The following is a 26,725-nucleotide window of genomic DNA, read 5'->3' as shown; positions in this document are numbered from 1 at the left end:
TGAAAAAAAAAAACCCTCAAATGTGTTTAAAGAAAAAATTGCTAGGTATCAAACTCACAAAATGTTCCTTGGTCTGGTACAAGGCTGTGTCTGTATCACTGGTCAAACCGTTATTCTCCTATCAGCATTGGCTTAATTATGACTATAGTCAAATGCAACCACTTTAACTTGCTTGCTTTTCTTGGAACCAAGTTTGGGGGCTGCAGGCATGTGTCAGTGGCTAAGAGCACTTACTGCACAATGACGAGGGCCAGAATTCAGGTCCTAGACTCATACAAGCCAAGTATCTTTGTATGCGTCTGCCTCCAGCACCAACGGAGTCAGACAGGCATGCAGTCTATCCGAGAACGAGAACCCCAGGTTGTGGGAGAAGGCTTGACTTGAAGCTTCTGGCCTCTGCATGTGTGCTGTAACTTACATTCACACATATAAAGCTTGTGTTTAAAAAAACAAACCAAACCCACTTTGCATTGAATTCTCCCATGGCGTCTTCTACCCTGAAGCAAATGGGTCCTCTTGTCAAACTTCGTGGCTCTGATGTCCCTCTGACTCCACAAGGATTAAGACTTGACAGGCCACCACCCCTCAGAGGCTGCCCACTTTCATCCACTAACTCACTGACATGAAAACATCTGGTCTCACTGCCCAACATGTGTCTGACCTTGTTCTGTGGGGATTTGTGTTTCAGATAATGGCGTCCTTTTTACACCCGAATGGAGGAGCAACATCAAGAACCCGAGAAAGGATTGTTTTTATGGAAAGTACATACTTGGACCCAAGAGCGGTGCCTTTTCTTAAATACTCAGATCTGGTTCCTGGCTTGAAGATTAGGCTGATTATAGACAGGAGGGTGAGATAACATCAGGCCCAATGCTCAGTTTACAAATGAAACCCTAAGGGGTTGGACCAGGACATATAGGGTCTGGAAGCAGGGATGGGAACAGGCAGAGTCCTGGTTTCTCGGGGGCTATCCTTCCATGTGATTGCCATAATGTGGGTTCGTGAGGACCCTACCAGATATGCTGGCTGGTGGGTCCTCCAAAGCATCCCATCCTCCCGCACGTACCACCACACAGAGCCAGTGATCCACAATCAAGAGAAAAGATATTTAATTATTTCTCAGTCTAGTCTCTTAAAGCGCTCAAAGTGTTTTCACAAATGCAAGGGGAGGGATTGTTCTCAGCCAACATTTACCAGTGATTCCGACACACGCAAAGAAACTGCCAATCACGGTGCTTTATACTTACTTTAATTTCTGCACTGAAAAAGAAAAAAAAAAGGTAAAAACATGACAAGTTACAGTGACATCATCTTGTCCTTAATCTCTGCTCTTGGGGCCAGAGGGGGGGGAAGAGACAGGAAAACATTGAAGCATAGTTATCATGTGACCAGGACACCTCAGTCTGGCTAAGGGCTTTACTCGCCTAGACATGGTACTGTCAGTGCGCCAGTTCAGGAACAAGACAGACAACAGTCAAGATATATTTAAAAAAAAAATAATTTCCATGATTTCCGTTCTTAAAATCAAGCACAAAATCTGATCTGACAATGAGGTCAAGGTTCACGTGTCCCCGTGGGATCCAGGGAGACAGCCATGTAACATGACTAACACCAAGGAGCAGACACCTGTTCTCCACAGAATGCTGACACAGGGGTCTGCAGAGCAGCTCCTCCTCTCCAGTGCAGCTGCATCCTGCATGGGAAAGGGGAGTCGTGGCCTGCTCCCTACCCAACTTCCTGATAAGCTGCAAGAGCAACAGGGGCTGGGGTCTGTGCTTTGGAGGCTGCTGCCTCTGGAATGTTCCACGCTCTCATGTTCTAGTGGGCTTTAAGTTTTTAGGTACGCTCCACACGCTGTTTAAGTGCTTGCTTTATTTCTCATGTGCAAACTGTTACTGTCTAAAGCTTTCAGAAGGACGCGTACAGACATGGACACCCTGCAGAGAGGAGGGTATTCGCAGGCCCTGCTCACTCCCGGGGCAGGCGGGAAGGGGAGCATTACAGAAATAGTTAAGAGAAGGGTGCTCCGAGGCAGTTAAAATCTAGTCCCTGATTCGGTCCATGGGGTGAGCGGTGTCCTCAGTAGGTGATTGTCCACTCCTTCACAGAGGCGTCATGGGAGGTGGTGACCAGTGTGTGCTCATCCAGCCAGGCCAGGCTGCTGACATGGTGCAGCCGGTGAGCATCTGGGAAGAAGAAAGAAATGTGAGGAAACGGGCCCACTCTGCCTCTCCCTATATTTGATTAAGAAGAGAGAAGCCAAGGCTAAAGACATCAGTGAGAACCAGAAACTATCACAGAGGCAGTTTCATTTTTACAAGGACAAGTTTGTGAGGGCAGAGGCAGGACCAGGTGAGCTCAGCCTTGTACCAATTCCAGGCTTCTAAAATGCCAAGTGGTTCCTCTCTAATTCCCAACACTGATATATATCACTAGTCAGACAAGAACAGACACACATGTGGGTCCACAGGATCTACATTCACAGACTCAACCAGTCAGCTCCACACTGGCTCTGAGCTCAATAGACCAATCAGTTACTCCGTCAATACCACAGCATGACAAGCGGATGAAGTACACTGACGCTGTGTCAGTTTATATACAAACGGTGCCGTGCCATTCCCAACAAAGGACTTAAGGTCTTTGAATTTTGTTACCTGAGGAGGTCTTGTTACTAAAGTGGAATGGATGGGTGGGGAATGGACAACAAGAGTTGAGGACGTGTCTGGTGCCCCTCCAGAAGTCATACCAGAGTGATGGGATTCCAGCTGCCATCTTACCTCCATTATTCTTGACTCCAGCCATGAGATCCTGCACCTTTGGACTCCTTCAGCTCAAACTTCTCACAAAGCCCCAAGGACCTCTCAGTTCCAGGAAAGGGGCTCCCCAACAGGATTCCTAGTCCCTAGGGACCTCCCAGTTCCAGGAAAGGGGTTCCCCAACAGGATTCCTAGTCCCTAGGCCCAGGTAGCTCCTAGCCTAGATCAGCAGCCTAACCTAGGTGGAGCAGATGTCTTGGGGGGTCAGGCCATCCTGGGCCAGAGAACTCCCTAAGCTGCAGCACTCTCCATGGCAAGGCCAGGAGTCTGTGACCATAGCAGACAGACGCCAGCACTGTTCTTGGACCACTAGCGCTGACACAGTACCTTCCTGACCCATTTACTTGTGAAATTTCTAGATTTCCTTACAAACCAAAATGGCTCCTTGGAAGTTGCTTTAGGATTTCTCCTCCTGGTCTGCCTTATGTGAATTATGACACAGCAGACAGTGGGTCTCCCTAACTTGCAGCTGTTGGGGGTGGTCTCAGGACAGCTTTAAGATAGGCTAGGATCTCTGTTCTGGTACACACAGAAAGTTGTTTCCCAGGGGACAGTATAAAATGGAATGTAGCCATCTCACTCAGGATCACCAGTCATATGTGACTCTGGATCCTAGCATGGAACTACCAGCAGAAGCAGTGTGATAAAATAACAGATAACCAGGATAAAGATTAAAAAAAATCTGTCTCCTTTGAAAATATGGCTATTTGGAAAAACATGCTTCCCATTACTCTACTGACGTCACCACGGTGGGACTGAGCTAACTTAGTTGTGAGTTAAGGCACAGGAGCAGGGTGGGAAAGAAAGGTGTCGAAAGCTTTTCCTCATTTATGTCCTACATATGGAGAGCAAGGATTCCTACTGTAATGAGTATCTCAGGATCCCTTTGCACAGGCCAGTCTCGTATGTGCTGGGGAAGGGAAGGACAAAGCCACATCTCCATCAGGTCACCTTTTAAAGCACAGACCCCATTTGACCCTAGGAAGCGTGGTCAGGGAATTGACAGGCTGAGACCCAGGGTAAGTTACCTTGGATCTTCACTTTGGTCTCTGGATCACTCAGTGTCCATACGTATACCATCATGTCCATGCCACCAGAGGCAAAGTGTTCATTGTCTGGTGACCAGGCCAGGCACACAATTTTTGCATGGTGTCCATAAAAAACATTGTTCTCCTAGTACAGAAAGAAAACAGAGGCATAGGATCGGAGTGCAGGCCAGAGTGCACACGTCCTCCCAGCCAGCCTCCACAGTAACAGGGAAAAGTCCTAGTCCCTGATCACTACCAGCAGCCTCCCAAGAGTTCCAGCAGGTATCTGCCATTCACAGAATGGAAGACATAACTGAGCAGGTCAAAACCCAAGAGCATCTGGCTAGGGTGGGTCCTCCCTTAGGTTTCTAGTACAGGGCTCTGTACCCTACTCACCGAGTAGCCATCAGCCACACTGAACACTGTGACCACCTTACTGGCATCACACACAGCCAGGAAGGCGCCATCATGGGAGTAGGCCACGTCTGTCACTGGCCCCTTGGCTTCTAGGAGCTTGCCTTCATCCTTTAGTGTGGTGCCCAGGATGGAGTATACACGCACATTGCCATCCTGTAGGCAGGGATAGGAAGTGGTCACTTCTTAATATCCACACTATGTGCCCTCTGTCACAGCGGAAGGTCAGGTTTTCACTAAAGAAGTACTCTGCCATGGCTCAGTAGACACCAGTATGAGCCCAGGGCTCTGATTGCCAAGAAACAGCTGGTTCCTCCTTCCATACTCCCTTATGCATGTCACCTCAACTGGGCAGAAAAAGACTGGACCCCAGGCCTCCTTACTGTTGTTCTCGGTGTTGGCTGGCTACCAAATAGGCCCCATAAATAGTGTTCATAGTTCCCTGAAAGGTCAATCTGGAGAAAACTGCACCAACAGCTTCCCCATCTCTAGGGGCACCAGTTGTGCTGGGCAAGCTACATATATCTGTCTCCAGCAAGCTTCCTGCCACCATGTGCCAAGTATACCTTGTATAATTGCTATTCTTGGTTATTAACTTGACTATATCTGGAATTAACTAAAACCCAAGAGTCTAGGAATATCTGTGAGGCTTTTTTTTTTCTTAATTAAAGCATTTGAAGTGGGAAGACCACTTTTAATCCAGATTTTTTTTTGTTTTTGTTTTTTGTTTTTAAGACAGGTTTCTCTGTGGCTTTGGAGCCTGACCTGGAACTAGCTCTTGTAGACCAGGCTGGCCTCGAACTCAGAGATCCGCCTGCCTCTGCCTCCCAAGTGCTGGGATTAAAGGCATGAGCCATCACCACCCGGCTAATCCAGAACTTTTAAATCAGGAAGATGCTTTAATCTGTGCTACACCTGCTGGCCGTCTATAGGAAGGACATGGAAGGACACTTGCTCTCTTTGTTCTTCCTCTCACAGGCAAATCCATTCTTTCTCTGGCATTAGAGGATATTTCTTCAGGATTCCAGTGTATACTGAAGACCATGGCCTTTTCCAGGCCCCAAATTGTTCAGATACCAAGGTCACAGGGTAAAGAAAAGGACCTTACCGAGCCCCCAACAGCCACTGCGTCCCCACCAGGGTGCACAGCCACGACTTCGGGCTCGTAGCCAGGGTTGTCGATACTGAAGCACTTCTTCTGGTCCTTCAGGAGGACAATCTGTAACATGAAAGATGTAGTCAGGTCAGTGGCCCCTTGAGTCACTGTTCATCAGCAGGAAAGGTGAGTTCTGGTTAGTGGCTCTGGGCTCTAAGCCACACCCTGGGCCAATCTCAACCCCAATAAAAGCATTTCCTCCCTCACTGTAGAGACCGTGTTACTTTTAGTTGCAGGCCAGAACCTGAGAAAATGTTCAGTGACAAGCATGTGAAGTGCTGATCTCTGAAGGGCAAAGGGCAGAAGTACCAGGAAGGGACTTGGCTCAACCATCAGGGAAAGTGGCTTGACTTGAGGATTCCACCTCTAGATCCTAGATCTTAGGTCACAAGAAACAACTAATGCCTGTATAGTGCAGGTTTTTGTTCAGCCTGGAGGACAGTGTGTTATCCAAAGTAATAGTAACTAAGGTTACTGGACATTCAGCACAGAGTTGTTTGTGTAGCCCTTCAGGGCACCAGTGGAGGTCTGTGGGAATAACTGTGCAATCAATCCCAGATGCAAGAAAGAGAAGGAGCTGGGAGGCATAGCATAGTTGGGGTGGGGGTGTAGCAGGGGGTCTGCAAATGTACTGCTCTGAGAGAACCCTCAAGACCTACCGTGCTTTAAGAGAGGTGGAAGACTATGTGTGGAGAATGCTATACCACACTCAGTCAAGCTGGGGCAGGCCATGTTTGCCCGAGCAGCAGACACTTCCATGTGTTTGCTGTTAGGACTTTGGAGATATGTGGCAGCCTGATCTTAACTAAGCTACGTTCTGGTTAGGGGTAAAGGTCATACATGGACCTTGCCTTGCCCCCCACAACAGCAGATAAAATGTTTACACACATGCACAGAGAAAAGCCCTTCTTTTGGGAGATGGTGCCCTAATCTGCTATTACTCTGTGGAGGAATTTGTCACTACCTTCTGAATGGCAGGTAATCTGAATCCCTGCTTTCACCCACCTTGGCTAATTCTTCTGATCAGCCTCAAGGACAGGGTCAGCTTAGGGCCACTATGACCGCAGATGAAGTAACTGGGGCCTGGGACAAAGAAGTGCCTGTCTGAGGCCTTCCCACAGAAAAGGCCTTAAGTCTTCACGTACTGTTCACCAGGGCCAGGTGCTGATACAAGGCTGACAGATCTGCCATGGAGAAGCAGCTGCCCAGAGAGCCCCATGCAACACATTCCTTTTTGTGCCTTGTGGCTGTGCAGACTGAGTTACTTGGCAATGCCATCGAATTATCTGGGACACAGAATCCACGCTCCCTTTAGCAATCAGCTTCACAGACCAGGGAGGGGTGGGGAAGATTCTGAATGGCTCTTTCTTCAGCAGAGTCTGTCACTCAAGCCAATAGGAAGCACTAGTCAGCTTCTGGCTCTGACCACAGATGGGATGCCTGGGTTTGCAGAGATGACACATTGTGGAACAGAATTCTTCCACAAAGTAGGTCAGGCACAGATGTGAGCCCAGGGCTCTGTTCTAGAGGAACAGATATGCAGGAACTAGAGAGTTAGACCCTATCATGGCCTGGGATCTACCTTCTCATGTGGCAGTGTCACCCCAGCTAAGTTGTACTAGGAGTATGACAACTTTATCTTCACAATCACCCCGTGCTTTTGTTAGAAAGAACTTAAAAGCTCAGAGAGGGTGAGCTTCATTAGGGAAAGGCACATCTGCAGAATAATGGCAAAGCCATATAGCTGACTGCCTCAGACCTCACGGAAAAATGGCTCTATAATTTAGTCTCATGAGACCAGCTCTGCCCTCTTCCTGTGTCTCAATTTTGAGGGCAGCACTTTGCTAAAAGGTCCTAACTAGTAGCAGAGTGAGTCCATGCAAAGGCAACCCTGTAAGCACAAAACCCTGGCTACACGTACTTGTCATCTTGACACAACCTAGAGAAACCTGGAAGATGGAACCTCAGCTGAAAAACTGCTTTAATTTAAACAGGTGTGTGGGGGTATTGTCTTGCCTACTAATTGACACACACAAAAGGAGGACCCAATTCATTGTGGGCAGTACCATCCCTAGGCAGGCATTCCTGGGATAGGAAGGAGACCAGCAAGCAGCATTTCTTCAGAGCTCCTGCTCTAGTGGTCCTCAATGATGGCCTGAGTGGCTGCTCTTCCATAAGTCCTGAGTTCAATTCCCACAACCACATGGTGGCTCACAACCATCTATAATGAGATCTGGAGCCCTCTTCTGGTGTGCAGGCATACATGCAGGCAGAATACTGTGTCAACCTTTCTTCCCCAAGTTAGTTTTGGTCTGTGTTTTATCACAGTATCAAAAAAGGAAACCAGAACATGAGTCATGGGTGAAATTTAGAAACTAGACAGTAGTTATACATCTCCTATCCCACTACTTCTGGTTAAAATGCAGCCAACTGTACCTGTCCAATGCATACGACCACGGTATATCCCCCAGGGCCAACAGCTACACACTTTGGTTGAACATCCAGTTTCACAACACCTTGTCCACTGTTGGGGAGGAGGGAGGGCAGTTACTTCCACATTCAGCTCGTTCAGCATGGTTATTAATACAGACTGAGAAAATTGCACCTCTTAACTATATGGAGAAGAAAATCCTACTGTAATCTCTCCTGAAGGGCAACTTGCTAAAATTTGAGGTGACAAATAGGGCACTGAGGTCTTTTTATCATAAAGGGAGACCAGAGTAGGGAAAAGATGTCAGCAACAAATGGAGGTTAGAAGTTGGGTAGATTCTTCCTGTACACCTGTGCTAAAAGCAGACATATTATCCCCACCCATCTGTAGGCTTGAGGCTGGATTTTCTAGGTATATACAGAATTGAGTTCTGCTCCTCCCCTCACGGTTAACTAAGATTCTAATACCTCCAGTTCCCTCTTATATTAGACAAATGCTATCAAAACTCACCAAGAATAATTTATAGCTCTATCTTTCTTGAAAACATTAACAAGCTTCCACAGAACTGAGTCAAGCCATGGTTGGACACCAGAGTGCCCAAGTCTTGACCGTTGCAGCCAAGGGTTGCCAACAGGACAACTTTCATGAGTGATATCACAAGGCAATAAGAAGCAGACAGCCGAGACCCCTGGGTTCTCAGGTGCCTTTATTCTCAGATGCCAGTGGCCACTCATCAGAACAGACTGTACACATTGGCAGGTTTGCTGCCAGTCACACACGTATCTGAAGTGGGACCCTTATAAAGATGCACTCCTGCCAACCCCATCCTTCTCCTAGTCAGACACATTTCTACCAAGATGTGAGCTACAAGATGGTCTACCAAGAACTGCTTTACAGGGTGGAGTTGGGGGTGGGTAGGAGGTCTTGCTAAACTAAGGTCAGTGGGTCTATTTCTGAGTCAACAACTTGGAGCAGCCCATCTCACCCCTCTTGCCTGTTCTCACCTTTCATTGCTGAGGATGGACACCTCTGATTCAGTATCCACTTATACTCTAAACAGGAGGTGGCTCCTTATACCCAGCATCTGACATGCCATCAATCTGTGAGCTTCCCTTGAACTTTTCAATAGCCTGAGCTTTATTGTCACTACCTCTACTGGCAGAAAGATACAAAGGAAAGCAGACAAAATAATAATGCATGGGCTGCATCTGCTTTGGTGCAGAGTCTACAACTGGCCACACCTATGAGTCTGGTTACTAGGGCCCTGCCACTCAGTATCCTGGGCTTAGTACCTGAATGATGTTCAGAAACAAACATAAAGGGCAGACATAAACCCCTTGACATGGAATGTTACAGGCACCTGTGGCTCCTTCTGGGCCTCTCTAGAGTCATGGCTAGCTTCCTCGGGCAGAACGTACCTGTAGTCCCTCAGCGTGAGGTTGGTGTACCGCACAGTGTCGTCCATGCTGCAACTGACCAACTGGCCAGACTCATCCACCGTCATTCTGGACACCTGATTGGTGTGGCCTTTTCCAGAGAAGGAGTCATTCTCTCCTGTCTCTGAATCCCAGTAATGTGGAGTACAATTAAGGAGAAACCAGACCTCAGGATGACGGTATCTACTGCACTGGACAGGCATGGCTGCCCTTCACACAGACAGAAGACACCACAGGAAGAACAGGAGGCATTCTCATGGATGGCCAAGCTTAGAATTTCAGAGCTAAGGCAGTGTAAGTCAGTGGGGCAGCCTGGCTACTAGCCAAGAGACCAAGGCAGTAAATAGCACAGCCTTGTTTTAAGAAGGCACATAAAGCGTGCTGGACACAGGCAGACTTGTCAATGATGGACACAACGGCTGACACACCTCATGTATCATAGTCTAAAATCTAACTTTCTGGGTGCCAACACAAGGCCACGGTAGGCCAGCAAGTTCCATAATATGTGGTACTTGCAGTCAGAACACAGGCATACAATAAACACTGTATATATAGTACTATAACCTCTGGACTATAAAACAAATGATTTCAGGTTTAGACTTGGGTCCCACTCACAAGGTTGGTATCTCTATGTAAATACTCTGGAAACAAAAACAGACAAAACACTTTTTGCCACAGTTTCACCCTTTTTCGGATGGGAGAGTTTCCTGGGTCTTGGGAAGAGAAAAGTTGTCTCTGTGACAGCTCCACAGTCAAAGGATATTGATATGTCCATCATGGCTCCCGGAATAGATGTAGGACTTGCCACCATTTCTGTGCACTGTCAGACATTGGATGGATTTACTGTGACCCTGAGAGGGAGACAACGGGATGGGGTGAGCAGAGGTAGCAAGTCCCACCCTCTGCCAATCATGAGCTGAGCTATGCTGGAACCCCAGCCATAAATAAGTCAGGAGCTACAATTAGTCATCCATCTCCCAGTCAGCTGATCTGACAAACCTCCATATGCTGCCTCCCTCAATACCTAAAACCCACACCTGGGCTAAGGACAAGGTCTACACCAAAGCCTAGCACTTAGGACCTAACCCTTATCCCTGCTGCCACCCAGGAGCACATCGGCTGGATCTCTCTCAGGTTAGGCAGCCAGGATAGGATTATACACTGGAGGCCCTGGTGCTCTAGGGGTGACCAGTTTGGCTTAGGCCCTCCTTGGTACTTATTCTTCCTAGTATTCCTCCCAACTGATGAAGGAGGTGGCCTTGTGTACACAGGACTCTCTAGAGAGCACCTCTCACCTTCTCTGTGATTGGCTCAGAGAGCACGTCTTGAGCTCTGACCTCACCCTTTCCCTGGGTTCCCCCACTAGCCTTGCAGGTCTGCTTCATGTTTGGAGCGTCTTCCCTATATCTTGTCTCAGGGATCCTGTGGGTCCCCTTTACTGCTACAATATGGTATTTACCCTCAGCTAATAGTGACAGTCCTTGGTAGAATGCACTGTATAATGTCTTAAGAGATGAGAGCCCAGGCTGTGTTCTGTTCAGCACAGTATGAGCCTCACGGGAGTCCAGGAGACTTCCTGGTCTGCTGCATGAAAACCTAAGCTCAGCAAGATTCTGGGGATCTGTGTGTTTCTTGGTTGCCTCTGGCAATGGCCCTGCTTGAGAGATTTAAGATTTCAGCCTTCATCACAATGTCTAGTCCTCTCTGAGGTTGGGTTGTTTAAAAAGCTAATATTCTTAGGCGATTCTCACACACCCTCAAGCATTAGAAACAGGCTAGAGAAAGCACCACATAGGCCAGCTCCAGAGACCCAGATGGAGTTCCTCTGGGCAGCCAGGAGCCCTTTGCTATAAAGCTCCCAGGTAAGGTGGCCATGTAGCCAGGGCTAAGAATCGCATTCTAATCTCAAACTTCTGTTTCCCTGGTACAGCTCGTGTTCTCGGCAGCCTGAGAGCGGCAGTGGCCACCTGGCATGAGCTATACTGCTGTACAAAGAGGATGAGATATAGGTTTCTTTGAGAACTTTTATCTGTACATTTCTCACAATTGAAACTGGAGCCATAGCACAGAATTGTCTTCTCTGGGAAGCTCTGGCTTCATCATACATGACTTCCCACCCACAGTGGTACCCATGTTCTGTCACACACCCAACCCTGGTCTGGGACCCAACAACAGAGGGGCTCCCAATTCTGTCTTTAGGGTCAGCGCCAAGTTGCCTTGTTCTGGGAAGTCACTCAGTGGGGACTGGGAGGTCAGGAGATCCCCTTTGTGACCCTGCATATTTGGGCCCTTTGAATAGCAGGTTGTACTGGCTAGAGAAGAGATGAGACTGGGTATTTTTTTTTACTGGAACAGCTTAAAATGTAAACTCTGGAAATTATTAGCAACTAGGATGAGAAGTGGGGAGCAGGAAAAGGAGCCTATGTTCTGGATAGTTTTATGCCCACTTGATACAAACTAAAGTCATCTGAGAAGAGAGAACTTCAATTAAGAAAATGCCTCTATAAGACTGGGCTATAGGCCACCCTGTAGGGCATTTTCTTAGTGACTGATGAAGGAGAGCCCAGCCCATTAGGGTCGTATTATCCCTGGACTGTTGGTAATGTGTTCTATAACAAAGCAGGCTGAGATAGACATGAAAACAGCATCCTTCCATGGCTTCTGTAGCTCCTGCCTCCAAGTGCCTGTCCCTTCCTTCGATGATGAACAGATATATGGATGTGTAAGCCAAATAAACCCTTTCCTCCCCAAATTGCTTTTGGTCATACTGTTTCAGCATGGCAATAGTAACCCTAAATAAGGAAGGTTGGCTGTGGAAAACCTTCCTTAAAATCATGTCTCAGTCATTAAGGACCCTAAGATCTTCCAGAAGACAGGGTAAATGTGATCCTGGGGGCTTTCCCACTTGGCTACAGCTCTCCTGAGAGGCTAAAGTGGCAGAGGCAGATGGAGGCAGAAGAAAGACGTTCACTCAGCCAGGAAAGCACAACGTGGCCTGCAGCACTTGGCTTGAACAAGCCCTAGGGAGGGGAGGGTTTGGAACCTCAAGGTATGTTCTGTTCAGGATGGCCTTTGGCAGCTGGTCCATTTGCTCCTGTCCTCTATTCCTGTGAACCCCAGGGTATCCCTTATGCCCATTTTCAAACTACACCATGATCCAGATTCAAGGCCATCCCTCCCACTGACTCCTAGCTGAGCCCCCATCTCTTTTATTCACTCAGCCTCCATCTCACCCTCCATGCTCTATATCCTGTCTTAACACTCAGAACGTTCCTGGTCTTGTCTTGAGTTGTGAGGCACAATGCAAGTCCTAACAGAAAGTCAAGCCACTCAGGAAATAGTGACTTTCAGCAGCAGAGAACAGCGCAGACCCTAACCATGCACTGCTTACAATACTTCCAGGGGGTCACTAATGTCCCAAAATATCAACTTTACTTCTGCCGAAGGGTCAAGGAAGCCTGACATTTCTGCTTCCATTTGACTATCCCTCTTTCCCCATTTCACAGCAGACCACAGTTCCCTAGGCACACCATACCTAGAACAGGGCTCACCTTGATGACCCGGAGGGGCTTGCTGGGGTTGTTTTTGTCCAGGTAGTTGATGTATCCAGACAGGGAGATGCTGAGAAGGTGGTCCTTCTGCCACAGGCAGCCCAGCTGCTGGTCCAGAACATTGGAGCCCATGGGAAATGTGCTGACCACAGAGTTCACATTGACATCCCAAATCTTAGAGGTTTTATCTCCAGACGCAGACAGCAAATGAGTGCTATCAGGACTCCAACTAATCTATTTCAACAAAACAGTGCTGTATGTCAGAGGGTTTCAGAACCACATGTGCCCCGAAAGCAGCAGCCTACCGCCTACTGCCACCGTTTCACGAGAGAGAATAGGGAACTGAAGAAAGTGTTAGGATGAGCCTAGTTCCCAAGGTTCCTGCTCAGCCATTGGCTGCACCCACCCAACTATGACTTAAAGCTGTGCCATGGTTCAACTCTTATCTGCTTACATCAATATTCATCTAGTTTCGAACAATCTACGATGACTTGACTATCAATACAGAACTGGCTAAATTAAAACCAGCAAATCAGGAAACATACTTATACTCACAGCATAAATTCCTCCGTCATGGGCCTTGGTTCCTCCAAGGGCACACACTTTCTCTCCCGTCTTCCCATCATAAATGAATATCTTCAAGAAACAAACAAGTTATGTAGAAGCTGGTGTAGTGTACCATTACCCCACCATTTCCCTAGCAACTGTGGCTATACAGTTGGAGCCTTGAGCAGTCTTTGAAATAAGAGACCTTTATCTGCTGAACTTTGGTGATCCCTGGGAGTGAGGAACAGGGAGCACTACCATGAACCTGCCTAGGTATAGTCCCCTTCTCTGTGCCAGTTCTTACCTGGCCATCAGCGCTAGCTGTGGCAAATCTGTTCCCATCAGGAGAGAACCGCACACAGTTGACAAAGCGGCTGTGATCCTGTGGGAGAGAGGGCTGTCATACACTTGACAAAGCTTACAAAAGCATTCTACTTAGGCCCCTTCCCCCAAACACAGGTAGATTCATTAGTCCACAGGAACATTTTAAGCTTAGAGAAACTCCCAGGCAGTCCCTCAGCATAGCTCAGTGTGAAAGGCTATTCTTAAGTCAGGCCTCCCTCCCTTATCAAGTGCCTCCTGATGCATCCATCCTCTTCCCTCTGAGGCCCCAGACGGCTTATGTACTAATTGCTGGCTCTGAGATAGCTGTAAGAGGCACCTCCTGTCAGGCCTAGTTAGCTCTGGGGGTGTTTGCTGAGGAACAAATGAGTTTTTAAAAAAATCAAGCAGTGGCTGTGACTTTCAATCAGGATGAAGAGTCTGAGACCAAGGCTTAAGGCAGGCCAGGGCAGTACCTAGTCTTGGGAGGTAGTAATGGCACAAAGGGCCCCTGCTCTAGTTCTGTAGACTCCTTACTTATGTTTGTGTTTGCCTGCTGTTCTGCTCTTCTGTTTACTCTCACTGCAGTTTCTCAGGAGGCACAACTCGCCACACTGCATGGAATCAGTCTTTCCAAGTTAGGGTCTCATTAGCTCTGCCACTGTCACAAGTTGTCACCATTTCATGCACAGGGCCATGGCAAGCTTTAGAGCAAACTCTTCACAGCAGAGCATGAGGCTCAATGGAATTGGGCAACTTAAGCTGCAAGAGTTGTGAAAATCCAGACTCCAGTTTCTTGTCTGCATTGACTTGCCTACACTGGCAGGCCTGGGCAGGTTCTGGCCAAGGGGCAACCTAGTGGGTTACAACCTTAACTCCTTAGACTGACTGCCACCCATTCTGACATCTATCTCTGGGTGCAAAGAAGCCTGCTACACAGGAGACCCTGTGTCTCACATCTATTAGCTGCAGGGCTCAAGATGATGGAAGCAAGATCTCAGAGCCAAACCCCTTCCTGACCTCTGTGGTGTGGTATACACACCTTCTTTTGGTCAAGGTCAAATAACCCAGAGGAGGTACTGATGTAGCCACAGCTAGACCAGAATATTCAGCTCATTCCCCATTAATCTACCCCCAGCACAAGGGTTTCACACTGGGTCCTCACTGCCTATTCCACAGAAAGAAAGCAAAGCAGCCACACTGGTGTCAGTTTACTCTTGGACCCTCTATTTAGAGGGGCACTCTAGAATTCAGAGACTGAAGTGCCCATTCCAATAGAGACACCCAGAGACCAGAGGATAGACCAAGGGTACAGACTTGTTACTGTGTAAAAGGAACATGTAATGAAAGGAACATTAGAGAAAAGCAGACAGCAAGTACTCAACTCCAGCCTCTAACAAACTCCTTGTCCCTTGTCACTGCTTCCCTGGTACTTGACTGGCCAAATGCAGGGTGATCTTAGGAGGCAATACTGGAAACAACACATAGACTCCAGGACCTCCATCAGGGCTTGTGGTCAAGCTCCAAAGCTTTTACCTTTTTGGGACTCTCTTGGAAAATGCACAATCTGGTAGAGGTGAGGTACTGTGCCCAAGAGACCACACAGGTTTAAGAGACTAAGAGAAGGCTGGACAAAGCAGACAAGGAATGGGTGACAGAGCCTACATGAGCCCATTTAGAGCCCTAGTCCATCATTCCTTTCTGCAACTCAGGCACCAGAGCGTATATGGGCAGGAGACATACCTGCTCCTGAAATAGACCCTGTGCAGGCAGAACAGCCAACAGTAGCCCATTAGCCAAAGAAAACGAGGGCTAATAATAGTGTTTTCCACAGACAGGGCCCAGTAGTGTGGAGGGAGTTTGGAAAGTGTCTCAGTGAGTCCAGGAGTTCAGCCACGTCACATGGCTGCCTGACCCCTCCACTTGATGAGACAAAGACTTCTGGTCCTCGGCCTAGTCATCCAGAGGTATCACATTCAACCTCATAGGTCTAGTCTTCAATATCCCTGTGTAAAATGTTCCATTCTCCTGGAATTACTCTTGCCCCCTTGTAGCCAACACTTAATGAACATGGGTATAGACTGTATCAGTGAGTTCCCCAACCCCACACTCCTACACTATCCCCATCATCTTCTTCACCACCAAAAAAAAAAAAAAAAAAAATCCACATACACACAAAAACCTCAAACCAACCAACCAAAGAAACCACCACCACCAAAAAAAAAAAAAAAAAAAAAAAAAAAAAAAAAAAAAAAAAAAAAAAAAAAAAAAAAAAAAAAAAAAAAAAAAAAAAAAAAAAAAACAAAAAACACCAAACAAAAAAACAAGTTTCAAGTAGACATTCAAATCTACTCCACTGATGGGGATTCAGGTGCTCTTGAGCTCCTTAATGGTCTGACTCTATACTGGACATGCTTGTTACCCACGTTGGCTCATTAAAGACCTTCTGCAGAAGGCCTCCTGAATTCACACTGGTCTCTCAAAGGGAGAATTGTCTGCAGATGATGGGAGAGCCCTACTCCAAAATTCCAAAGGTCTTCTCTATGATTCATCCATACGGGCATGCCAAAGGCCTCCAAAGAGCATCCCTAATGTTCTTTGGGATGTTTACTGACATCTCAAGCACCACTGGGTCTGTCAGGAAAGGCAAATCCATAACCAGAATAAGTACCTACTCTACAAAGCATTATCCTTCTCCATTAAGAAGTGGTCCAACGTTGTTTACCTGCCTTGTTTGGTTGGTTGCCCTAGAGAATGGTGTGATATTGGGGGCTCAGTGTTTCTCTGTACAGTTAGAAGACCTGGCATTTATCAGCAGCTGAGGCCAGATCAACCTTGGTGAGTTTCCATATTGCCAATCCCATGCAAGATTCTGCTATCATGGCCACTTTTTCATGGGTCTACTGAGCAATAACAGGGATGGCCCACTCACTCCTTCTAAGGCCAAGAGTGGACCCCCCAGGGGAAACCTGCCCATTTCATCCATGGTCTCTCCTTTGTTCCTGGAGGGTTACCTCCTAAGGTCACCTACTACATCCAAAATCCACAGTGGGTATAGACCAAGTAGTACTTTGGTCTATTCCAGGAAAAAGGTTTCTCCACCCTACTTTCAAATATGGACAACACCCAAGTGTGGTAGCTAGGGCTGGCAGGCATAAATAACTCTGGCTACAGGTAAACCTGGGTTCACTTCAGAATTGCTCAAGTCTATGCCCCGCTCTTAACAACGATGTGATGTGATATCCAAACTTGGACCAGCAAGATGGACATGACCTTGGTAGATCAGGTCCTATTTATCTTTCTCCCAGCTACTATTTTCCTTCTGAGGTTAGCACATCACAGGCTGGTCTCATCACATGTCACACAGAAATACTTAACAATTACTTTCTGAGGCAGCAGCTTGAACTCACCCCCCAACTGTGCCTTGTCCCAGTGATACACTATGGGCTCTCCTCCCAGTGCTCAGGAAAGCTCTCACAGGGCAACCACTTCAGCCCCAAGACCCTTACAAGTCCTGGGTTTCTTGCCTAAAGACAAAGCAAGAGGTAGAAAGCAGATGTGAGATGTTTGACTTCAAGGACAGAGTGCCTGTGGGCTGTTCACTTGGATGAAGATTCTAGCAAGCACAGGCTATTTGGCCTGCAGACAGAAGGAAGTAGAGGTAGCCTGGTTCCTAGCATTCATGCACTAGGGATGAAATATCTGGTGAAAAAGGATTGCTATATGGATTTCAGTTTAAAAAAAAGTTAATCTTCTCTAACAAACATAATAACAACAAAAACCCAATACCCTCACATAATTTTAGTTAAAGCCGCAGATAATCTAATTTTTAAAGCCTTTCACTAGGAAAAGCTCAATGAACTCCTTAGAATCACTACAGGTCCAGCTTTCGTTATCAGACCCCACATGTGGGCACTCAGCCCATCTTTCACAGAGAGCCCCACCTACCCTAGGTTTTCTATTGTTCCCCATCTGTCAGCACACTACCCTACCTCAAGACAGCATGAGGGAAGCCACAGCAGGGCAGACATCACCCCTGTCCAGCCCTACAACTGCAGCTTCACTGCTAGTCAGAGCAGCCAAGGTCAGATACACATTCAGTTATTGACTCCAAGTCTCCATGACCTTACCAATGGGCCCTCTCTCCCTTTTGTCAGTTGGTCCTGTAGGAATAGTTTTAGATGGAAACATGAACCTTCCCTGCAATTATGGGGTCTGGACGGGGGTGGTGTGTGTGTGTGTCTCCTGGTCAGAGAGTGCAGAGGTACAATTAAGCTGGAAGGTAGCAGAACCAATCAGTTCTGTGCCAGGTGCCACCTGGGTCTCTGTTCCTTGGTCCACAACCCTTTCTGCATCTTCCAGGCCTGGTCAGGGCCCAGGGTTGTAGGCTCCAAGGACTTCAGTATAAATGGTGGTGTCCACCTAGAGACGGCCAGCTGAGAATGTGAAGAAGGGGACTGTGGATCAGTCAGGTGCCCAGTGAGTTCACACAGAAAACTGAGGAGAGGCATAGGCTCTGTGCCAGCGACAAACCATGACCCCACATCTCCATTAAATGCTCTTTAGCTGCTGTGTTCTTTTGCACAAGTCAATCCACACGTGCAAGAGAAAGGATCACTCTTGCTTCAGGAAAGGGAGCCCCACCCACACACAGCTCAGACCGAGAGCCTAAACAGTTGGGGAAGGCAGGTAGTATCACTACAAAACTGAAGGACAGTTTTCAGTTGATGTAGAAACCTCATCTTCCCTCCCCCAAGATTAGACCCCAGAGATTGGCTGGCTCAGCACCCCTCAACTCAAGAGTCCATGGGGCATCCACCCCTGCTTAAGAACACCAACCATGAGCCATATCTTTTAACAAAGCTCCCAGAATAGCCACACAGCCACTACCTCCCAATGGAAGCCACAGCAGACCAGGAAGAGAGCTACAGGAGGTTAAAAAACTTGGATCAGCACACCTGCTGGACACAGACCTTAGTTAGCTTCCCCAGGGATGAAGCAGAGCCGACTTCACGACAAAGAAGGGATCCCTAGATAGTCATCCATACTCTAGCCAAGACCTGTTTATGGAAACAGCCTACTACATGAGTCCTGTTCTTGCCCCTGCCAGGGATTCTGTGCCTGCTATTTATGACTTGTTACTAAAATACTAAAATTAACAGTCCTCCTCAGCAAGCCACTTTAAGGATAGTATCTCATTTAATCCCCAATGAAGTATGGACACTGGAATCACTGACACTTCTGAGGGATAAGTCTGAAGACCTTGGAGAAGCTACAAACTCAACCACCTTCAAGGACAGAAGACATGTCCTTTCTGATTAAACAGTCACTCCATCTCCCATTACCAGAACTAGGACTAGCTGCTTTGTTCATGGTATATGGGAAATAGTCACTAGGAAAGCCAGTGCAAGCAAGAGAGCTGTAAAGACTGCCCAGGTAACAGAACCTTCTCCCCCATCACTTGGCTTCACTCCAGTGTGTTAGTTAGCCTGAATACTGGCCCCATCAGTTACCCTCACTCCAGAATGGCAGCCTGAACACTAGAGCAGTGACAGAGCATGAACACTGCCAGCTACACTTTGGACAAGGCCCCACAGACCACTATCCTGTGATGGGAAACAGGAGGAGGAGGAGCCTGTCACTTGGCCAAGTCAGGGACAACTGCAGAGCAGGGACCCTGAATGCTCCTCAACAAAAAAGGCTGAGCACTTGATTCCTCAACCAAATTCCACTCCGGGCATCTCTGCTCTACATGGAGTTACCCTAGCGGCCAACTCAGATGTCCCGAAGGCAGATCTTTTTGCTAATTTGGTGGCTTAGCAAGGCCAGCTTAACAGAGCTAAATATACTGGCATTCACTACCCTAGTACTATGTGCACTCACATTATCCTGGGATATGCCCTTCCCTGCTGGAGCCTTCATGTCCAGCATGGAATCTAGGATTACGAGGACCGGGGATGGAACATCTCCATCTCTCCCTATTTTCCCCACTGAATCTGCTTCCTGTACATTACAGCACTTAGAGCATACACTGTTCCCTTCTTGCATTCATATCTAAACATATTCACCCAGGCTCCATGATCTTACATACAAACCACAAAACTCACCCAAAACAACCCTAAGAAAAGAAAGCCTACTTACGCCAATTGTAAACTTGAACTTGAATGGGGGGCCTTCGAAGAACGCTGCACAGTTATCATCACTTCCTGTTGCTAGTCGGTAGGGCCTGCTCTGCTTGATGTCCACACTGTTGATAACTTTGTTGTGTCCTGTGATCTCACCCACAGAAGAGCCACTGTCCCATAAGAAGACAGCTCCAAACCTTTCCCCAATCAGGGTCAAAGAGAGAAAGAGGAAAAAGAAAAAAAATTAATACAGAAAGGACAATGGGGAAGCCAATGGGAAAGCTGCTGGAGCACAGGCCTGTGATGGATGTTGCATGGATGCTCTAGGGACTGATATTGCCCTAAGACCTGATTTGGGGCTTTCAAGCTCATGTCCAAAGGTGTCCAAGAACAGATGGAGCCTATGCAGGAAAGGGGCCAGCTGTCCATGTCTGCATGGCCCAGTGTTAGCACCTTCAACATTGATGTGCTACAGGAAGCAGCACTGGGGAACAGCTTCCTGGCTTCATCACTTTCTAAGTTTCTTTAGGAAGGCCAGGCAACAGGCAAGTTGTTACCTCCTTGTGGAAAGGAACTGGCCTGCTCTGTGCTGGCACCTATGGCCACAAATTGCTGTGGCTACTACTTTCTGCTAATGAGAAAACCTGGGCTGCAGCTCTCACCCTGCTGGTCACTAATCCCATGTGGGCAGCCATTCCCCAACAGGATCTGTTTACCTCTTTGTCATGCACAGAGAACCTCGGGATATAGGCCCATGGGAGAAAAAACATGCCCAGCCCTTTTTCCTGCAGCTGGGCATGTCTAATGGCTTAGAGGGTGCTTCAATAAAGTAACATTTCTTTCACCACCAGGCCCTTTCTTGCTGCCTAGGATACAGGCATAACAACTAGAGTCCAGAGTTCCAGGAAGTAATGGGCTTAAGGACATCAGAGTGTGGAAAGAGAAGGTGCTTATACCTTGATGACATCCCTACTATGTTATGGAGTCTCCCTGATACATGAAAAATTGGCCCTGAAGGGGCTAGTGGCTCCAACTAGTCACACCACTGGAAAAGAAAGCGTGTTGGCATCCTCAGGAGCTGAGTCACACTTGTCCAAGCCCACAGAGACCTTACTGCAGCCTCTTCCTACAAAAAGGCGGGCAGGCCATAGCACAAGTATGGGGATGGGAGCAGGGAGGGGCTGAGGTGAATGACTCACTTCTCCCTTCCTTCCCCGACTACGGCGATCCTCTTACTGTCTTCAGTCCAGGCAATGTCCTTGATCTTCCCAGCAAAAGGCTGGTACTCATACTTTAGAAGATGCTCCTTTTGTGTGGTATCCCAGATCCTTAGCTTCCCAGAGACATCTGCAGGACATGACAGGGTAGAAGGGCCACATTTCACCACCATCCAGGGAAGCATGGCCACAGCACCAGCTCCATTTCTTCTGGTCCAGGCTTAGTACTCAGACACTCTTAAATCAAAGTGCTGCCTCCACATAGCTGTCACAGTACGCTTATTGGCCAACAACCCTTTGGTAGGATCAGAAACAGCCCAGAGATAGCCAAATCTCAGCATACCAGAAAATGGTTTCCAGTATGATTTGCAGAGCACTTGCATGAGCTCCACAACACTTGGACTAAAACCCTTCATTTCTCAAGTATGATAATGCTACAGGACCTGCCTCTCCTGTCAGGTACAGGCACAGCTGAGCAGACCATGATGCGTGATGACCGGTGGCCACTTGTATACCATAAGCCTTGCACATAAGCACAGGCAGATGTGCAATCTTAGTCTCTTGAACATTTGCCCCTCCTCCCCACATGTAAGAAGAGGGGCTGAGTAATATGCTTCTGTGAGATGGATGAGGTGGGCGGTACAAAGAACGAACAGACTATGGTGTGAGTTGTTCCCCATGGAATGTTGCCAACAGATTGTAAAGAAAGGAATACTTGGGGTCCCCACCCACCTCTTCCCAAATTAGCATCATGCCTGTGCCACGGAAAGAAAGGGAGTGCTTTACCTAACTCTTTAGGCTTACAAAGCTCACATGGCCTCCAAGAAGGCAGGCAGGGTGTAGCTTTTCCTGAGGATGCCACAGCGCTTTAGTGAGCACTGAATAGAAGTAGAAGCTGAAAACATCTTCCCTTTCTAGGCTTAGCAGAAGTGGGGGAGAGCAAGGGCAGCTCCAGCGGAGGGCAGCAGCTAGCATCCAGACCTTGTGAGTCAAGTATTCAGGGACTAAATCTGTCTCTGTTGGATGCGGGCTTCTTGGACCGCATCAAGACCTCACAGAGGGCTCCTTTGTAAAAGTATTACCTAAAAGGGTCATCTCATGGGGTTGCTATGAGGTCAAAAAGAAGTCACATATGTAAAAATCTCGGACTAATCTTCAGAGTGCAATCAGTTCTTGTTCCACGTAAACCACGAACTAAGGCTCTGCACACTACAGGACCCCACCACAAGCAAACATAGGACCAATGTCTAGAGCAGTGCTTCTCAACTCCTAATGCCATGACCCTTAACATTATTCCTCAAGTTGTGGCGACTCCCAACCATAAAATTATTTTATTGCTATTTCGTACTGTAATTTTCTATGGTCTGAAATGGCCTCTGTAAAAGGGGTCATTCAATCCCAAAGAGGTCACAACCCACATGTTGAGAACCACTGGTCTAGAACCAGGACATGCACAAGACTGGAAACGCTATTCCTATGTTTCCAGCTATTTCATGTCCAGCTGGGACATCAATCCCCAGGAACAGAAGACAAGGTAGGTTAGTGGTGTGCCAGAAAGTCCCTCCCCATTCACCAGTCGTTAAAAGTCCAGGAAGACAGCAGTGTTGAGGCATATTCCAGAAAAAATAGAGACCTGTTTAGTCACTGAACCAACAGGCCAACAAGGAAAGGATGAAGCCAGCAGTAAGAGGAGCTATGAGTGCATAGGAAAGGCACTGCCCCTCCCTCCAAACATACAGAGGCAATCCATATATACATAGGCACCCTACACACATACATACACACATATGCATATAACTCATGAATAAAAATGTACACAGGCACCACACAGATATATGTTCATGCATATACACACACTCATTTGCACACTAACTCAAGCACACATGATCACGAGGCCTCTTCCTAGCCTCTTCCTATCAGGGCCCACACTGTCCCCCCTTTAGGCAGGGCAGGACCCAGCTTTTCTAGCCCCTGGTTCATCTACCTGCTGCCACTCCTCATGTAGTTCTCCACGCCATCCCTTGACTGGCATCCAGTCATTTATGCACTACCTCTACCACCAGACCAGCAGCGTCTTCCTCTGGGCCCACTTCACTCTTTTCAGAGGAAATTGGAACAGGAAAGATAGAAAGCGCCTGGAGATCAAAACCAAGACCTCAAGCTATCAGGGTAGACCTCAACGTTCATCAAGCATGGGATGGGGGCCACATCCCAGGTTGGGTGCAGGGGACAGGGTAGTTACCAAAGAGACTGAACAGTTGACAAGTAGCTAGATCATTTTCAGTGATCTGTTGGTCTTTAGAGCACTGGGGGAAAACTGCCCAGTGCACTGTGACATCAGGAATGGGCTTCTTCCAGGCAAACTCATGTTCACACTTAAGACAGGAAGCAGAGCCACAGGAATAGCCATTCTTCTGAGTCTGTGTCATCCTTCAATCCCACACAAGTGGTACTGGGAGCACACATCTGCTCATCTAATGCCATGGGGCTTGAAGCGGGAGGAGGAGGACTTAAGGACAGTAGCTTTTATTCCCCAAGGAGAGCTAGTCTATGTACATCTCCCTCCCTGCCATGTCTTTCCTTTAGGAAACCTGTCCTGGACAATGGGCCAAATTGGGCACCCTTCTGTATCTGTAGGGCAGTCTGGGAATTACTGTCAAACATCAAGGGGATAGAAGAGCAGACAAACATCAACATCACCCCAAGATGTTGAAGAAAACTGAAACTGCCTTAGAAACGACTCCTGTGATTAGAGGACCTTTTCAGAGGCACAGGCTCCAGGGACCCAGGCCTCCCATGTAGTTAGTATTTCTAGGCTCCAGGGACCCAGGCCACTCATGTAGTTAGTATTCCTGGTTCTATCTTCCAATAAATACTGGCCAGCTAGACTAACAGCATCTACATATTTCAAAGAAACAGGGGCCCCAGCTGGGATGGAGATGTATGCTTCACGGTACTGGGATCCAACACTGTGGGTACACCCTTTAGCAGCTAACCTATTCAAGACAGTATAGACTTTCCTAAACTTCTCCACCCCCTTCCTTATTCAAACATGCTAACACTATTTTTAGTCCAGGGCATTCAGGTGCACAGCAAATATCCCACTGTTACCTTTAATAATCACTTTGCCTTCTTCAAAGAAGTATGCTGAAAATGTGAAACTGTAACCTCCACCCATGAGCTCCCTCCATTCTGCCAGCAAACCAGGGAGTTAAAAGAACATCAAAATCATACCAATGTCCCCTTTCATAAACTGTCCTTTGTCGCACCCTCAGCACCCATATCCTACAAAGATTTTGCATTTAATCTGAAGGCCATCAGATTTCTGTCTTGCCCAACAGCCCCAAGAGGACAGTGAGGTCAGGTTTAGGCTCAAAGGCTCTCAGACTGAGATGGCAAAGCAGGAGCTATGCCAAGATGGTGGCTGCCCTCACTAGCAACCTTCCTCTCTTGATAGATTTCTTAGAGCACTCAGCCCTGTATTAAACACAATTTTAAAAGGCACTCCAGCCAAATCCTGGGGTTTAAATGAAGAGACATTTTTGCTGGCAAGAGGGGCCAGAGGCAAAATCCTCTACAAAGTTATAAAAAAAAAAAAAAAAAAAAAAAAAAAAAAAAAAAAAAAAAAAAGAGAAAGAAAGAAATCACCAGATCTTAGTTTTACAGAAGTGGAAGTATCTAAACACAAACCCAGTAAAGTGCCCTACAGTGTGTCAGATTCCTAGGCCAGCCCTTCGCTATTACAGCACACCTGCTGTCCTGCCTCTGTCAGCTTCACTGATAGCTGCCATGGTCATCCCTAGCAACCCTTGTGCATACATCACCTTGCTGGATCCTCAACCCACAGAGAGTTTTATCTGCAGCCCCAGTTCACACAGAGAATTAAGGTACAAGAACGTAAATTATCAGACTGAGAATATACAACCAGTAAGGAGTGAGCTGAGGACCCTCCCAGCCCTGCAGTCTGCCATGTCCTAGACACCACCACAAAGGGTGTGAGGGCAGTAGATAAAGATGGCCACAGCACCTGAAGATCCTGGTCCTCCCTGTTCTGACCAAGTGCCTTGGCTCTCACTCCCAGCCATCACTTATTCACACTTCCCTCCCTGTGCTGGAAACAGAGATAAGCAAGCAAGCCATTAATTGTTTGGATATCTAAATGAGGAAAATTAATGAATGAATGATGAGTGGTAAATGAATGAGATACAAGGTATACTACTCTACCTTCCCCGCTTCTCTTCTCACCTGTAAAGGTTAAATGCTACTTCTAAGAGCTAAGAGTGTAAGCTCCCACAAATGTAAATAAATGCCTGTCCCATCTGCCACAGTTCCCAGTGGTTCAGGCTGGAGGGTATAAAGGCCAGGTCTTACACACAATGCCAGCACTGGTTGCAAGACTGGCTGGAAAGAAGCAGCTGGTGGATTGACATAAAACAGTCACAACATGCCTAGGCCAAGCTCCAACAACATAGTGTAGATACCCTGAGGCCTCACAGAAGTATTTCTGTTGACCTCCAGCTAGAACACTGGAACACTGAGAACTACAAAGTATCCACTGTCAGTCTGCATCAGGCACTCTGGAGGTTTAGTTTCCTCATTATCTTAACTACAGCTAATCAATGGTATTCTCCAAGCCCTTAACCAGAACCCACCCCATTCCCAAGTCAAAAGGTGCTATCTGGGCCACACATGTGTCCAAGAACGGCACTCAAAGTTACCTCCAGAAGCAATGTAGAACCCGCTGGGTGCATACTTGGCCACTACCACCTGATGGGCATGTTCCGTGTAGATGTCAGCAATAGCAGGGTTCTGTGGGGAGAAAAGTGGAGGCTGAATGGAAGAAATGTACAGGCAACTACAGCCGCTAGCTTCCAACCTACGACCAGACCAAGGACACACAATGTTTACCATTAGAGACCATTATGGACAAAGTCCTAGAAAGATATCTGTCCATCCACTGATGCCCATCTGGTCTCTTGGAGTGAGGGAATCTGAGGTCAGTTTTTGCTGGCTTGCTTTTTCATACTTCCCAATACACCATGAATATGTACTTGTGGAACACTGACCAAACCAACAGTGATTAAGGAGCTCTATGGTTCTCCTGTCCTCCTGTGTAGAATTCATTGTCACCTGACAGCTTCCATCTAGTCTACTCCCACACAGTCTCCTGAGTAGTGCCAATCTTATCCAAGCACTCCTGGCTCTGATGTTCAGGAGCAGAAAGGCATGAGGCTGGGGGCCTTCTGTCAGAAACCTGGACTTGGGGAGAAAAGAGTATTCCCTGCACCGTTCCATAGCACACATCAAAAATGGCTGGACTTGGAGGCAAGAACAGGGTAGAAACTGGGGCTAGAAGCTCTCTATTCCCCAGTTCATAAAAACATTCCTGTTCATTCATTCCAAACCCCCTCTCACAAGTATGTACACCTAGGCAGCTCCCAGCACAGCCACAGCCACTTCTCAGCCTCTCCACAGTTAAGCTTGCTTTCTGGGAAGAATAAAGATGCAGCTGTCTATCCAGATTCCTGCTGTTGGCTTTCTCCTGACCAGTATTCTCTTAGGAAAGAAGGCAGCTTCCCAGTCTCAAGGCTGAGATCACAGGGGAGAAGGTTAAGGTGGTGCCAAGATTTTTCCTGAAGCCCCTGCCTGTCTTCCCAGGACCCTGGAGGTTTGTTTATTCCTAG

The 26,725-nt window shown here is 47.5% G+C and overlaps 1 protein-coding gene across 1 annotated transcript in view; it reads right to left on the bottom strand.

Annotated features, from left to right (window-relative positions):
* Nucleotides 1-1,092: 1,092 nt before the first annotated feature.
* Nucleotides 1,093-26,725, bottom strand: part of Wdr1 (WD repeat domain 1) — a 35,458-nt gene continuing 9,825 nt past the window's right edge. Inside the window, exons 3-15 of the mRNA XM_050141038.1 lie at nt 25,760-25,850; nt 21,024-21,171; nt 19,841-20,021; nt 13,683-13,760; nt 13,388-13,468; nt 12,833-13,066; nt 10,045-10,132; nt 9,264-9,420; nt 7,851-7,938; nt 5,367-5,477; nt 4,241-4,414; nt 3,845-3,989; nt 1,093-2,186 (exon numbers count right to left, since the gene is read on the bottom strand). Of these exons, the coding sequence (XP_049996995.1) occupies nt 2,080-2,186; nt 3,845-3,989; nt 4,241-4,414; nt 5,367-5,477; nt 7,851-7,938; nt 9,264-9,420; nt 10,045-10,132; nt 12,833-13,066; nt 13,388-13,468; nt 13,683-13,760; nt 19,841-20,021; nt 21,024-21,171; nt 25,760-25,850 (1,683 nt within the window). The 3' untranslated portion in view covers nt 1,093-2,079. The remainder of the gene's footprint in view (nt 2,187-3,844; nt 3,990-4,240; nt 4,415-5,366; nt 5,478-7,850; nt 7,939-9,263; nt 9,421-10,044; nt 10,133-12,832; nt 13,067-13,387; nt 13,469-13,682; nt 13,761-19,840; nt 20,022-21,023; nt 21,172-25,759; nt 25,851-26,725) is intronic.

Source organism: Alexandromys fortis, unplaced genomic scaffold (assembly GCF_014885135.2).
Source record: "Alexandromys fortis isolate MF-2015 unplaced genomic scaffold, M_Fortis_MF-2015_v1.1 scaffold_7, whole genome shotgun sequence".
In the NCBI taxonomy this organism is placed as follows: domain Eukaryota; kingdom Metazoa; phylum Chordata; class Mammalia; order Rodentia; family Cricetidae; genus Alexandromys; species Alexandromys fortis.
The sequence above is the reverse complement of the archived record's forward strand: the minus strand, read 5'-3'. Positions and strand labels throughout refer to the sequence as shown.